This window comes from Hypanus sabinus, chromosome 7 (genome assembly GCF_030144855.1).
Source record: "Hypanus sabinus isolate sHypSab1 chromosome 7, sHypSab1.hap1, whole genome shotgun sequence".
Lineage (NCBI taxonomy): Eukaryota > Metazoa > Chordata > Chondrichthyes > Myliobatiformes > Dasyatidae > Hypanus > Hypanus sabinus.
In genome coordinates, this window is record NC_082712.1 from 148,125,882 (window position 1) to 148,138,787 (window position 12,906).

The 12,906-nt window shown below is 38.1% G+C and overlaps 1 protein-coding gene across 2 annotated transcripts in view; it reads left to right on the forward strand.

Annotated features, from left to right (window-relative positions):
• The window catches only part of caprin1b (cell cycle associated protein 1b), an 89,623-nt gene that overhangs the window by 53,523 nt on the left and 23,194 nt on the right, over window positions 1–12,906 (forward strand). For both annotated transcript variants that reach the window (XM_059975946.1, XM_059975947.1), the window contains exons 7-13: window positions 933–985; window positions 4,083–4,169; window positions 6,662–6,823; window positions 8,503–8,611; window positions 8,918–8,979; window positions 10,400–10,510; window positions 11,103–11,252. In XM_059975946.1, the coding sequence (XP_059831929.1) occupies window positions 933–985; window positions 4,083–4,169; window positions 6,662–6,823; window positions 8,503–8,611; window positions 8,918–8,979; window positions 10,400–10,510; window positions 11,103–11,252 (734 nt within the window). The remainder of the gene's footprint in view (window positions 1–932; window positions 986–4,082; window positions 4,170–6,661; window positions 6,824–8,502; window positions 8,612–8,917; window positions 8,980–10,399; window positions 10,511–11,102; window positions 11,253–12,906) is intronic.

Here is a 12,906-nt window from a genome sequence, read left to right on the forward strand (position 1 = left end):
GTACACTCCATACTTAGAGGCATGCTCTTTCTGTTGATTAAAGCTAACATGTTAACCTGCATCGTAAAAATTCATATGAAGTACAATGTCAGACAATGAAAAGTATTTTGTAACTTTTGAGCCTGGATGGTACTTGATGTTACCTGTGCACTCTCTAATGTGGTTTCCAACTCTGAAAGCTAGCCTATTTGCTTTTTCTATGGTAGAAGGACCCATTGTATCTAAATATTTGAAATCAGAATAATGTGATCCTGATATCACATTAGCTATTTCAGTAAAAGCAAGATGTATTTTGGAAGATCTTAAAGTACTATGCTGACTCAGAGGTTCACCCTGGCAGCTAGTAGTTTGTTCTGGTCAATGTTGGTGCTGTGTTTTGTGGTTTTCCTTTCTCTCGTCATGTTGTTGCATTTGGCACTGATTTGAGAATTGTGTTTTTAATTAGATGTGAATAATTGAGCAGAGCCAATTGTTTCCTTGTTGGCTTATTGTGTTTTGTGCACTACTTCATAATTTTGATTTTAAAAAAAGGATGGTTTAAGTGTTAAGGGTGTCATTTACACTTCTTGAGTTATTCTAGGTGGATCTCTTTAGACATATTTTTCAGTGGCTTAATGTCAACTTTGGATTTGTTGGCTGCACTGCATCTAAGTTAGGTTTTCTGGTTTCAAATCCCTTGGTAAATAATCTTGTACAGTAGAGGCAAAAGGAGTGCAAGAGGCCAGATACGTTAATATAAGGTCATGGATGCTGTCTTAGATCAGAGACCACCATCAGATGATACTGTTTTGAAGGAGACAAGGAAATTCTTCTTTCCTACCGTTTTCACTCAAGTATTTTGGTTTTTATGGTCCTGAATTGCAAAATATTGCTGCTGCATTTTATTTAATATTTTCATTCATAAAGACAAAGAATTAACCTTACTTTTATAGAACCTGAAGCAGTGGAAGAATATGTGGAGCAAACTGACGTGGAGGCAAGAGAGGTAAGGAGTGTTATGTTTTTTTTACACTGATCAACAGAAAAAGATACATTTGTGTCAAAGGGAAAACGGACCTCTAAAAAGTGTGCTAAATTAATTACAAATGTGAAATACAAAATAATTGATTGCCTAAGTATTCACTCCCCACCCTTAATATAACACGCCCAAATCATAACTGGTACAGCCAATTGGTTTTAGAAGTCACATGATTAGTTAAAATAGAGATTGCTGTGTACAGTCAAGGTGTTTCAATTGATTGTAGTAAAAATACACTTGTATATGAAAGGTCCAATTCTTGGTGAGTATCCTGCCAAAAACTACACCACGAAGACAAAAGAACTATCCAACAACACACACAAAATGTTGGTAGAACACATCTGGCTAGGCAGCATCTATAGGGAGAAGTGCTGTCGACGTTTCGGGCCGAGACCCTTCGCGCCCCCCCCCCCTCCCCCCACTACTTTCAAATCTCTTACTATCTTTCCTTTCGGTTAGTCCTGATGAAGGGTCTCGGTCTGAAACGTCGACAACGCTTCTCCCTATAGATGCTGCCTATCCTGCTGTGTTCTACCAGCATTTTGTGCATGTTGTTGTTTGAATTTCCAGCATCTGCAGATTTCCTCGTGTTTGCTCAAAGAACTATCCAAACAATTCTGTGCAAAGATTATTGAAAAGCACTTGTGAGGAGTTGGATCCAATAAATATCCCTTCGAGTACAGTTAAGTCGATCGTCAAGACATTGAAAGTATACAGCACAGCTGTAAATCTGCCTGTTCTCAAAACTGAGTGACTGTGTGAAAAGGGAGCTGGTGAGGGAGGTCACCAAGAGACTTATGTAAACTGGAGGAATTGCAAGCTTCAGTGGTTGAGATGAGAGAGACTATGCATACAGCAACTTTTGCCCTGGTGCTTCACCAGTTGCCACTTTCTGGGAGAGCAGCAAAGAGAAAGTCACTGTTGGGGGGAGGGGAACTCACATGAAATCTCAGCCAGAGTTTTCCAGAAGACGTGGGAGTCAAGTCAGCTAGAAGAAAGTTGTAAAATTTGTAAATTTGTTAAGTCAGACATTATGAAAGCCAGACCTGGCCCACTGCATCTACTAATTATTGGGTATCTGTCTATTGACCCCATTTCCTAGTCCAAGGCACTTCGAGTGCTCATCTAAATTGCACTGAAATGTTATGGGAATATCTCCCGACATGCAGTCAAATACTTTCTAGATCTCATTAATGTTCAGGGTTGAAATATTTCTTTCTCAAACCCCCTTAAAATCTTCCAATTTTTACATTTAAAAACCTCTTTTGTCAGGTCATAGATACATCCATAGCATAAAGTTTCTCACCATCTACCCTACCTATTCCTCTTCATGTACTACTCTGAGCAGTATATATCCTGCTTGTCCTGGTTCTCTCCAAAAATGAGGTGTTTCATGCTGTGTAGTATCCTAGCAAATCTGCTCTGCACCCTATCCTTCCTATTGTGTGGTGACCATCCTATCATGTAGCTTTCATGCATCCTATCATGCATAGCTTTGTCCTTAGAAGATCACTTCCAAGCTCTCTACAGCTTTCTGAGAGAGAGGTCATGTCTGGATGCAGCATGACTGTGCACTGATCATATTTCATAAATTTGAAGAATTTATTTTGAAGTTTTTTGACAGTGTATCCAAGCTAAGCTCAGTGAGGGATTAGCGTTAGTCGCGATCTATGGACTTCAATAAGGCTGAATCAAGTTCCCTCTGTCCTTCCCTACTTTCTAGGGTCCTTTCATTCAGTCTTTATATCATAGCCTGCTTGAACTTCCCAAAATTAAACACTTTCTATTACCTGAGTTAAATCAAGGTGCCATTAGACATTCTATGGTATATCACTTGTCAATACTTCCAGTGGTAGAAACAGCACTTGGCTCTCACCCTCTGCCTCCTATTGACAAACCAGTTTTGGATCCAGTTTGTCAAATTGCTTTGCAATGCACATGTGCAAATTTGGATAGCAAATCTGTTCTTTTGCAAGAAAGTTGCAACTTGCATGACTTCTACAGTTCATTTTTGTGTTATAGATAACTGTATGGAATAAACCTGAAACTTTGCATTGACAAGATAACTGCAAGAAGTGTGCAGTGCTTCAAGTCAGCTTGCAAATTCAGGCCTTGGGTTACTAGCTTCTGTAATTTTTTATTTGTTTGGGTACAGTAGGTGAGCGTTGGTGTACGAAGCTTCTATCTAGCACATCGCTCTCCACGATTTCTGCTATTTTCAGCGTGACCCTACCACCAGCCACATCTTTACCTCCCACCACTCTCCACTTTCTGCAGAGATCCCTCTATTCATAATTCCCTTGTCCATTCGTCCACTCCCTCCCTGCTAATCTCTCTCCTGACACTTGCCCATTCACCCCCTCCCTCACGTCCATTCAGGGCCCCAAGTTGTCCTTCAAAATGAGGCAACACTTTACATGTCAATCTGTTGGGGTCACCTACTTCATTTGTTGAAGAACAACACCTCATTCTATTTGGGTAGTCTCTAACCAAATGGCATGCGTATCAATTGTTCTAATTTCTGGTACTCTTTACCTGACTATCACCTCCCCCAGTGATCCTTCTTCCCTTTTTCCCATGATCCACTCTCCTCTCATCAGATTCCTTTATCACCTGTCACCTCCCAGCTTCATGCTTCATTCCCCTCCCCCACCAACCTGGCTTCATCTATCACTGACCAGCTTGTCCTCCCTCCCCTCCACTAATCTTGTTCTGGTTTTTTCCCTCTTCCATCAACTGTTTATTCATTTCCAGAGATGCGGCCTGATCTGCTGAATTCCTTCAGTATTTTTGTGAACTTGATTTAACCTGGATGGTTAAGTTATACAGCATTGTCACAGAAAATCTCTTCCCTAAAAGAATTGTCATTTTATGATAAAGGCAGAGCAGTTAGCCAATAAAACACCATAAATTCATTTAAATTCTGCAGGTAGACAAATATTTCATCTTTGAACTGCTTTACTTCATTGCTGTATTTGATAGCTAAATTACCCTTATCATTTTGAACTCGGAATTCCCTTTTTCAGCTTGGTGGTGATCTTTTAATATTTTGCTTGTGTTTCAGTTTGTAAACAGACAGTTCATTGCAGAGACACAATTTAGCAGTAGCCAAAAAGAGCAAGCTGATGATTGGAATACAGAAACTGTTGAGGTAACCTTTTTTTGTGTCATATTGCTTGGAATATGTTTGCAGCCATTGAAAACCAATGACTTGGTACATGGCTTTGTAGAATGCTTGGCTCTTCCGTCCCCTGGACTCCCTAAGTCTCTCAAGTTTGCTGATTCTTGGGGCTGGATACATTTCCACAGTAGTTTATCTTTCTGGCATCATGAGTGTGCATTCTTCTATATGGATGTATGCAATTGTCAGATTGGTTATAGAGCGTAATATTCTTTATAGTAAACTTTCTTGCAGTAAGTGTCGCTGAATAGCAAGAGCCAACATTGGCCTTATTTCCTCACTCACACCAGAATTGTGAAGTTAGTTCTGGTGCTGTGGTTAATACTATTATTTTAGATCATATAATAGCAGTGTATGGGCTTATTTCTCACCCTCTGCAGTTCCATAGTGTACCAGTATTATAAGAGGTTATTTTCCATGAGGTTGTTGGACAGCATATACAAACCCCATTTCCAGAAAAGTTGGGATATTTTCCAAAATGCAATAAAAACAAAAATCTGTGATATGTTAATTCATGAGAACCTTTATTTAACTGACAAAAATACAAAGAAAAGATTTTCAATAGTTTTACTGACCAACTTAATTGTATTTTGTAAATATACACAAATTTAGGATTTGATGGCTGCAACACACTCAACAAAAGTTGGGACAGAGTTAAAATAAGATTGAAATGTGCACAGAATATTCAAGTAACACTGGTTTGGAAGACTCCACATTAAGCAGGCTAATTGGTAGCAGGTGAGGTATCATGACTGGGTATAAAAGTAACGTCCATCAAAGGCTCAGTCTTTACAAGCAAGGATGGGTCGTGGCTCACCCCTTTGTGCCAAAATTTGTGAGAGAATTTTTAGTCAGTTCAAAAGGAATATTTCCCAACACAAGATTGCAGAGAATTTAGGTCTTTCAACGTCTATAGTACATAATATTGTGAAAAGATTCAGAGAATTCAGAGACATCTCAGTGCGTAAATGGCAAGGTCGGAAACCACTGTTGAATGCGCGTGATCTTCGAGCCCTCAGGTGACACTGCCTAAGAAACCGTCATGCTACTGTGACAATTATAGAGTTCTCTGGGCCCGAAATCATCTCAGATGGACCGAAAGACTGTGGAACCGTATGCTGTGGTCAGATGAGTCCACTTTTCAGCTAGTTTTCAGAAAAAACGGACCGAGTTCTCCATGACAAAGATGAAAACGACCATCCTGATTGTTATCAGCGAAAGGTGCAAAAGCCAGCATCTGATGGTATGGGGGTGCCCACGACATGGGTGAGTTGCATGTATGTGAAGGTACCATTGACTCTGAAGCGTATATTAGAATTTTAGAGAGACATATGTTGTCATCAAGGCAACATCGCTTCCCGGGACGTCCATGCTTATTTCAGCAGGACAATACCAGACCACATTCTGCACGGGCTACAACAGCGTGGCTTTGTAGACGCAGGGTGTGTGTGCCTGACTGGCCTGCTGCCAGTCCAGATCTATCTCCTATTGCAAATGTATGGCGCATCATGAAGAGAATCAGACAACGGAGACCACGGACTGTTGAGCAGCTTAAGTCTTGTATCAAGCAAGAATGGACAAAATTTCCAGTTGCAAATCTACTGCAATTAGTATCCTCAGTTCCAAAACGATTAAAAAGTGTTATTAAAAGGAAAGGTGATGTAACACAATAGTAAACATGCCTCTGTCCCAACTTTTGTTGTGTGTTGCAGCCATCAAATTCTAAATTTGTGTATATTTACAAAATACAATTAAGTTGGTCAGTAAAACTATTGAAAATCTTTTCTTTGTACTTTTGTCAGTTAAATAAAGGTTCACGTGAATTAACATATCACAGATTTTTGTTCTTATTGCATTTTGGAAAATCCAATTTTTCTGGAAATTGGGTTTGTAAAAACATACTTCAATAGAATAAGCCACTTAATTTTTCAACTTTTTTTTTGAGCAAATACAGCTTTGTGCTTGTGCCCTTAGTGTGATGCATTTGTTGCTAATTAAGTGAAATTAATAACAATATGTTCAATGTTGATGGCTAACTCAATGCGGTAAAGACGTTTGAGAACTTACCATCTTTTTTTGGTTGGATTAAAAAGAGAAATACTTTTCGAGGCATTATTACAGCTCAGAGCGTTGTGGTTCGGAGTTCAATCCTGACATCCTCTGTAAGAAGTTTGTATGTCCTCCCCATGTATCGGTGATTTTCCTAGGGTGCTCTGGTTTCCTCTCACAGTCTAAAAACATACTGGTTAATTGGTTATTGTAAATTGTCCCGTGATTAGGCTAGGATTAAATTGGTGGGTTGCTAGCAGCGCTGCTCAAAGTACTGGACGGCCTTATTAGGTCCTGTATGTATAAATAAGAAATAAAAAAAATATGATTTTGTGTCAGGGTCAGCAATTATGTACAAAATACAAAACAGAATGGTGAAAGTACTGCATTAATCCCCACCTTCTCTTTGGTAGGTTGTAAATTCACTGCAGCAGCAACCACAGCAACAGGTGCAGCCACCAGCAGTACCTGAAAATCATGCACTGAACACTGTTGCTCCCTCAGATCCCTTGGTCAGGAGGCAGAGGGTGCAAGATCTTATGGCACAGATGCAAGGAACCTTCAACTTTATTCAAGTAGGTATTATCCAAATCTATTTCAAGAGCTAAAATCCACAGTTTGAATATAAATGTTTTAATGTGACAACTTTTAAATCCAGGTTTGTTTTGAGAACAGTTAACTGCTGTTTGCATTTTTGTTGATAACAATTGGGTGACAAAATTTGGCTTTCCATCTCACTTGACATTTGGGCAATTGAGTTTGCCCTGTCAGTGCAAGATAAAATATTTGTCTTTAAATTTCAATCCATTTAGTCTCCATCTTTTCTCTTTATCCATAATCTAGTTATTTTTTCTTGCAGATGTCATATCATTTTATAATAATTACAATTTGCTATTGCAGATCAAAGCTGGGTGAGTAATTCATTACTTCACCACTTAGCTTGAACCTGGCCTTCTGTTAATAAGTATTCAACCACTGGAAATGTTTCGATGACTGTCATGAAATTTGTTACTTTGCGGCAGCAGTACAATGCAATACATAAATTATTATAACCCATACATGAAATAATAAGTGCAAAAAGTGAGATTGTGTTCATGGTCCGATCAGAAAATTGATGGAGGAGATGGTGATGTTCCAAGAATGTTGAGTGTGTCTCTTCAGGTTTTTGTACTATCTCCCTGACACCAAAGAGAAGAGGCATGTGGATGCCACTTCTTGAGATTCAAACTTGTGCAGCTTTCCAGTTCTGTACAATGGCACCTTCATACCAGACAGTAGTGCAAGCAGTCGGAATGCTCTCTGTTGTACATCTATAGAAATTTGCTCTGAAGCATCTGCCCTTGTTCTCAATAATATTCTGGGGGCAGTCTAATCCTGCCCTGGAGATTTGCAGTATGTATTCCAAGACATTGGGCACCTCAGGCTTAATACTGACTTTTTCCAGACTATTCAAATATCTCTAGCTGTACTTATCCCCTTAGTGAATTCAAACAAGATTTCATTTATTTCTTTGCCTCCACCGTGATGGTTTATTAGTGGTCAGATAGTTGAATTACCGATAATACTTAAGAGACTAAATAGCAAGTTCAGTGTAATGGAGGAAGGATGGGAGCTATTAGGCTTTCATGTAATACGAGTTTTCCAATCCTACATGTACAATCACATTGGAGAACTGGAAGCATGTAATTACAAGCTTTATGTAATCTATACTCTTTTCTTCACAATGTCTGCAGATTCTGCAGTAGAAACTAGCAAGTTCATTAGATGTTTACGTTCCACAGTGATGTGGAGAACAGTTCAGAACAGAAGTCATTGAAGGACCAAATGAACCCCTTCTCCGAGCTGGGTGTGTTAAAGAATAAACACAAATCTATGACGATTAACATGATTAGGAGTAGGAGAGGGCCTACTGTATGATCATTACTGATCTGATTTCTGAAGGAAAAGGGTTATTCAAATAACTGTATGTGTCCTCCTAGCAGGTATCAAGTGCATATCCATCTGACTTGATCAATTCTCTACTTAAAGTATTCCTACCATTAAATTAGAAATGTTGATATGTGAAATAAAAACATAATGGTGAATGTTTTCAATATCTCTCCTTGATAACATTTCACCAGAGCTAGTGTATTATGCAGCAGAGTCCCTATTGATACACATTGTATACTGTATAGTTTCTGATGAAAGCTTCCTGTTCACCTTAAGTTTGATATTAAACATACAGTGGGAAATGATTCTTCTTTTCCTCTCAAAGGAATCCATGCTTGAGTTTGAGAGTCAAGCAATAGACCCTGCAATTGTTTCAGTGCAGCCCATGAATACGGCACAATCCATGGAGATGCAACAAATGGTTTGCACACAAGGTAATTTTTTGAACCATAAATTCCAGGTTATCACGTCTTCACAGTAAGCTGAGATCTGTGAATGGTTCTATAATTAACTGTATAAACTTTGTAACAAATTGTTTTGTTTTGAGTTCTGTTTGTATGATTGGTTTCTATATTAAATGGTATATTGTTAAAAGCAAAGGCTCAAGTTACTAGGTTAATTGATTCTGGGTAAAAGGTAACTTGACTTATTTTAGATTAAATTCTAAGATTTAACAATTCTAGGAAAATGTTTCTGGTTTTATGCTGTTGTGATTAGTTGTCATTCTGTCCTTTCCATAGTGCATAGTGAATCCAGGCATGGACAGCCCAATGCAGTTTCTGTTCAGTCAGAAGCCACACAGGTACTGTAACCTTCACAGGCTAGCTATTGAATTTGCAGTGTTACACATTGTATAAGGAAATTTTTCATTATCCAAATTTTACATGATGAGGCAGAGGCAGTGGTGTTTGTTGATGTTGACATGGAATTAAGGATATTTGGATTTGTCATTTTGACTTTGCTCATCTGGAGACATTTTAGTTTCTTTGCCATAATGTATCTTGTGAAATGCAGAACTTTTTCCCTGTGTGTGTTGCATTTACCAAATATCTTTGATCAATCTTTTTTTTACTGACCTTAAGAAAATCCATTGTTTACCTTCTAATCTTTGTAACTTTTTGATTTACTGATGTGTAATGACCCTGATAAATTAGAAGTAAATACATCAGCTACTAACCTGGACATATTTTTGCTAGGATGTATATTTATATGAAGAAAAGCATTTATTTAATTTTATAACAAATTGGAGTTTTAACAATGCAGTCAAGTGTGACATTAGTGCATGTTGCACTGTTTCAATTTCACCAATAGTGAATAGGCAACCTGTATCCATTGTGCATTCTGGGGCATCAAGTACAAATTCTTCTGTGTCATGCTCTTTAGGCAGGGTAGCTTGCTTCCATGCTGGAAGATGCTCTTGTGCAAATTCTCTAAGTATTGTGGCCATATTGTGTAAATTACTATATGGGTGTGCCTTTGGGGCAAGAGAGGTGTAAGATGTTTGGATATCACCTGTCACATAAGCTAGTGCACATGAAGCATGACGGCTGACTTCTTAGAAGTAGTAGCAGGCACATTAGAACCATAAAAGTGGACAGACTAAACATTGGACATTAAAGGCTGGGATGGGCTACAAGAGAGGGTGAATGTAGAAATGATCTCTCACCTATTGCAAGCAGTATATAAATACAGGTTTCCTTTTCCCATATGCTGAAATATTTTAACTTTGTAGTATCCTTTGATTTCATGAGCCACCTAAAAATCTAGGTCTTGGGTGGGAGGAGGGGTGATGTTGCCAGCATTTATTGCAAATGCTTAAACCTTGTGATGTTTCCAGTTTCCAAGTACTCTGCTCCATGCTCTATATTAGAAAGTAAAACTCAGAGTAGGTGTGTGATTGTTTTTGTTTCATTGATTTCCATTGTGAAGTTCTTAACTCCTTGGTAGATTAAGCATATTGTATTTTATTTAAGGTAACATATCTGTTATAAAATGTTCTTGTTTTATCCTTATTAATGACAGACTTTTTGTAAAAATATTAATAGAAATTTCAATATTGACATCCATTTGCTTATTAATATGTATTTGAGAAGGAGGATTTTAACTATTGATAATTGTGTTAACTTGACCCATTCCAGCTAAATCTGTTTTTGCCAAGTCCCTGTGGTGCAATCCATAAATGCTTAAGCTTTTCTCCTGTTTGTTTTCTTTTAATTACTAAGGTACCTTTAGTGTCTTCCACAACTGAACCATATGCACCCTCTCAGCCTATGTACCAGCCTTCCCATATGACAGAGCAAAGAACCCAAAAAGATTCCATTGAATCTATTCAGGTAACTACAACACAAGTACATAAAATTGGTACAATAAACTAGGTACTCTTCACTTTCACCCATTTCCAAAAATATTCACCTTTTCTAAGTAAATATGTTATAGAGCAACATTGGGGGCCATCTTGCACTAACCACATAGTAGGCATGTTAACATTTCCAGCGTTCTCAAGTCTGAGGTTCTATTTTGTATTGGCCTTGTAAATTTTCATGATTGTATATACTACACTTTTGAATTTTGGCTTTTTTTAATCAAAGTATCAGTAATTTTCAGCTTAGATATATTGTGCCAGCCCAACAGGTTTAAAATCATAATTACTCAAGGGATTTGAGTCATCATATTTAGAATAAAAAATGGTAAATGTTTATTTCTGCATTCTTTCCAAAACTTAACAAGAAATTATGATTGGATTTTACAATCAGGCTTTTGTGGACATGTCCTGTTCTAGGATTAACTAGTAATGTAAAATTCTTATCATCTATGACTATGTCTCAGTTACTTATGCAGTAAGGTTGAAGATGCTGTTTTGAAGTCGCTAACAGTTATTTGTGGTTTGGTAACTTTCTTTGGTCTTCCAACTTCTGTATATCTTAGACTACTATGTCACTGACTTCTGAACAGACTCCAGTATCAACAGCACTTCCTGTTGCTTCCCAGTCACAAGCTTTCAAGGCACCTCCTACTAAACCTCTTCACAGCAGTGGCATAAATGTGAATGCTGCTCCATTCCAATCAATGCAAACGGTAAGATTGGCTCTTTTGAACTTACAAATTTATCAAACCTTTGACCAAAAGTACATCATTTATGAAGATCGGTATGGCTTTCATTATTTTATTTATCATCTTTTTTCACTTTGAAACTGTCCATCTGAACAGACTATTACGTAATCAAAATCTGCCCTGAAGAAGGGTCTTGGTCCGAAGCGTTGACTGTCCATTTCAGTGGATGCTGCCTGACCTGCTGAGTTCCTCCAGGATTCTGTGTGTTGATTTGGATTTCCAACATCTGCAGAATTTCTCATTTATAATCAAAATATGAAAGTGGAAATACGTTGTAGTTAATATTACTTTGTTACAATAAAATTTCTGCTGAAATAATTTTTAGCCAAATCCGGGGGTTCAATTGTTATGAATGTAAAGGAGGAAGAGAATAGAAATAAAACAATGAATCTAAAAATGAACTCATGGCTGAGTGTGGGGATTGTGGAATTTACTTAGTGGGATTGATGTTAGAGGAAGTAAGGCAGGCATATCTCTAGGTCTAAATGTTTTTCTATTGTGATAGAATAAATGGTTTTGAGGAAATTGTAGGTTTTTCTCTCAAATTTGTACAGCTTTTTATTTAGTGTGTGCCTTGGTCAGATCCAGTCAAGGGCACTTAATTCACTTTTGAACCCAGAAAGTATACCTGGGCAATGGAAGAGAAAATAAGAAGGAATGATGTGCAAGAATGTCCAATGTGAATGAGTGAGGAAGAAAGAAGTGAAACAAGCAGTTAGTAAAGTTTAAGTTTGCAGTGGTTTGATGCAGATGGCATAAGTTCTCTCTGTAATTGTCATCTCAGTACAATAGCTGACACTAAAGAGGTAGTGCTAAGCAAACTTGTGGCCCTGAAGATAGACAAGTCCCCTGGTCCTGGTGGAATGCAGCCTGGGGTACTGAAATGGCAGAAGTTATAGTAGAGGCTTTGGTGATAATGTACCAAAATTCTTTGCAGGTCCCAATGGATTGGAGGACAGTGAATGTCATGCCACTGTTATAAAAAAGAATGTAGGGGAAAGGTAGTAAACTATAGGCCAGTTAATTTAACAACTGTAGTTGGGGAAAATGCTTGAAGCTATCATTAAAGAAGAAATAGGCGTTTGGAAAGAAATGGATCCGTCAGACAGATGCAGCATGAATTCAGTAAAGGCAAGTCCTATTTGATAAACTTACCTGTATTCTTGAAGGATATAAGGGGCGCAGTGAATAGAGGGGAACAGATTGAAGTTATTTACTCGGATTTCCAGAAGGCGTTGGATTGTGTGCCGCATAAAAGGTGCCCATAAGGTAAGGATGCATAGAGTTGGGGGTGATGTATTAGCACGGATAGAGGATTGGTTAACTAATAAAAAGAAGTCAGTTGGGATACATGGGTAATACTCTGGTTGGCAATCAGTAGTGAGCAGTGTGCCGCAGGGGTCAGTGCTGGGCCTGCAACTGTTCACGATAGACATTAATGATCTGGAAGAGAGAACTGAGTGCAGTGTATCTAAGTTTGATGATAGTAAATTGAGTGGAAAAGCAAATTGTGCAGAAGATACAGAGAGAGATAGGTTAAGTGAGTGTGCAGTGGAATGTGCAATGCAATATGGAGTACGATGTTGGTAATTGAGAGGTTATCCACTTTGTAAGGAAA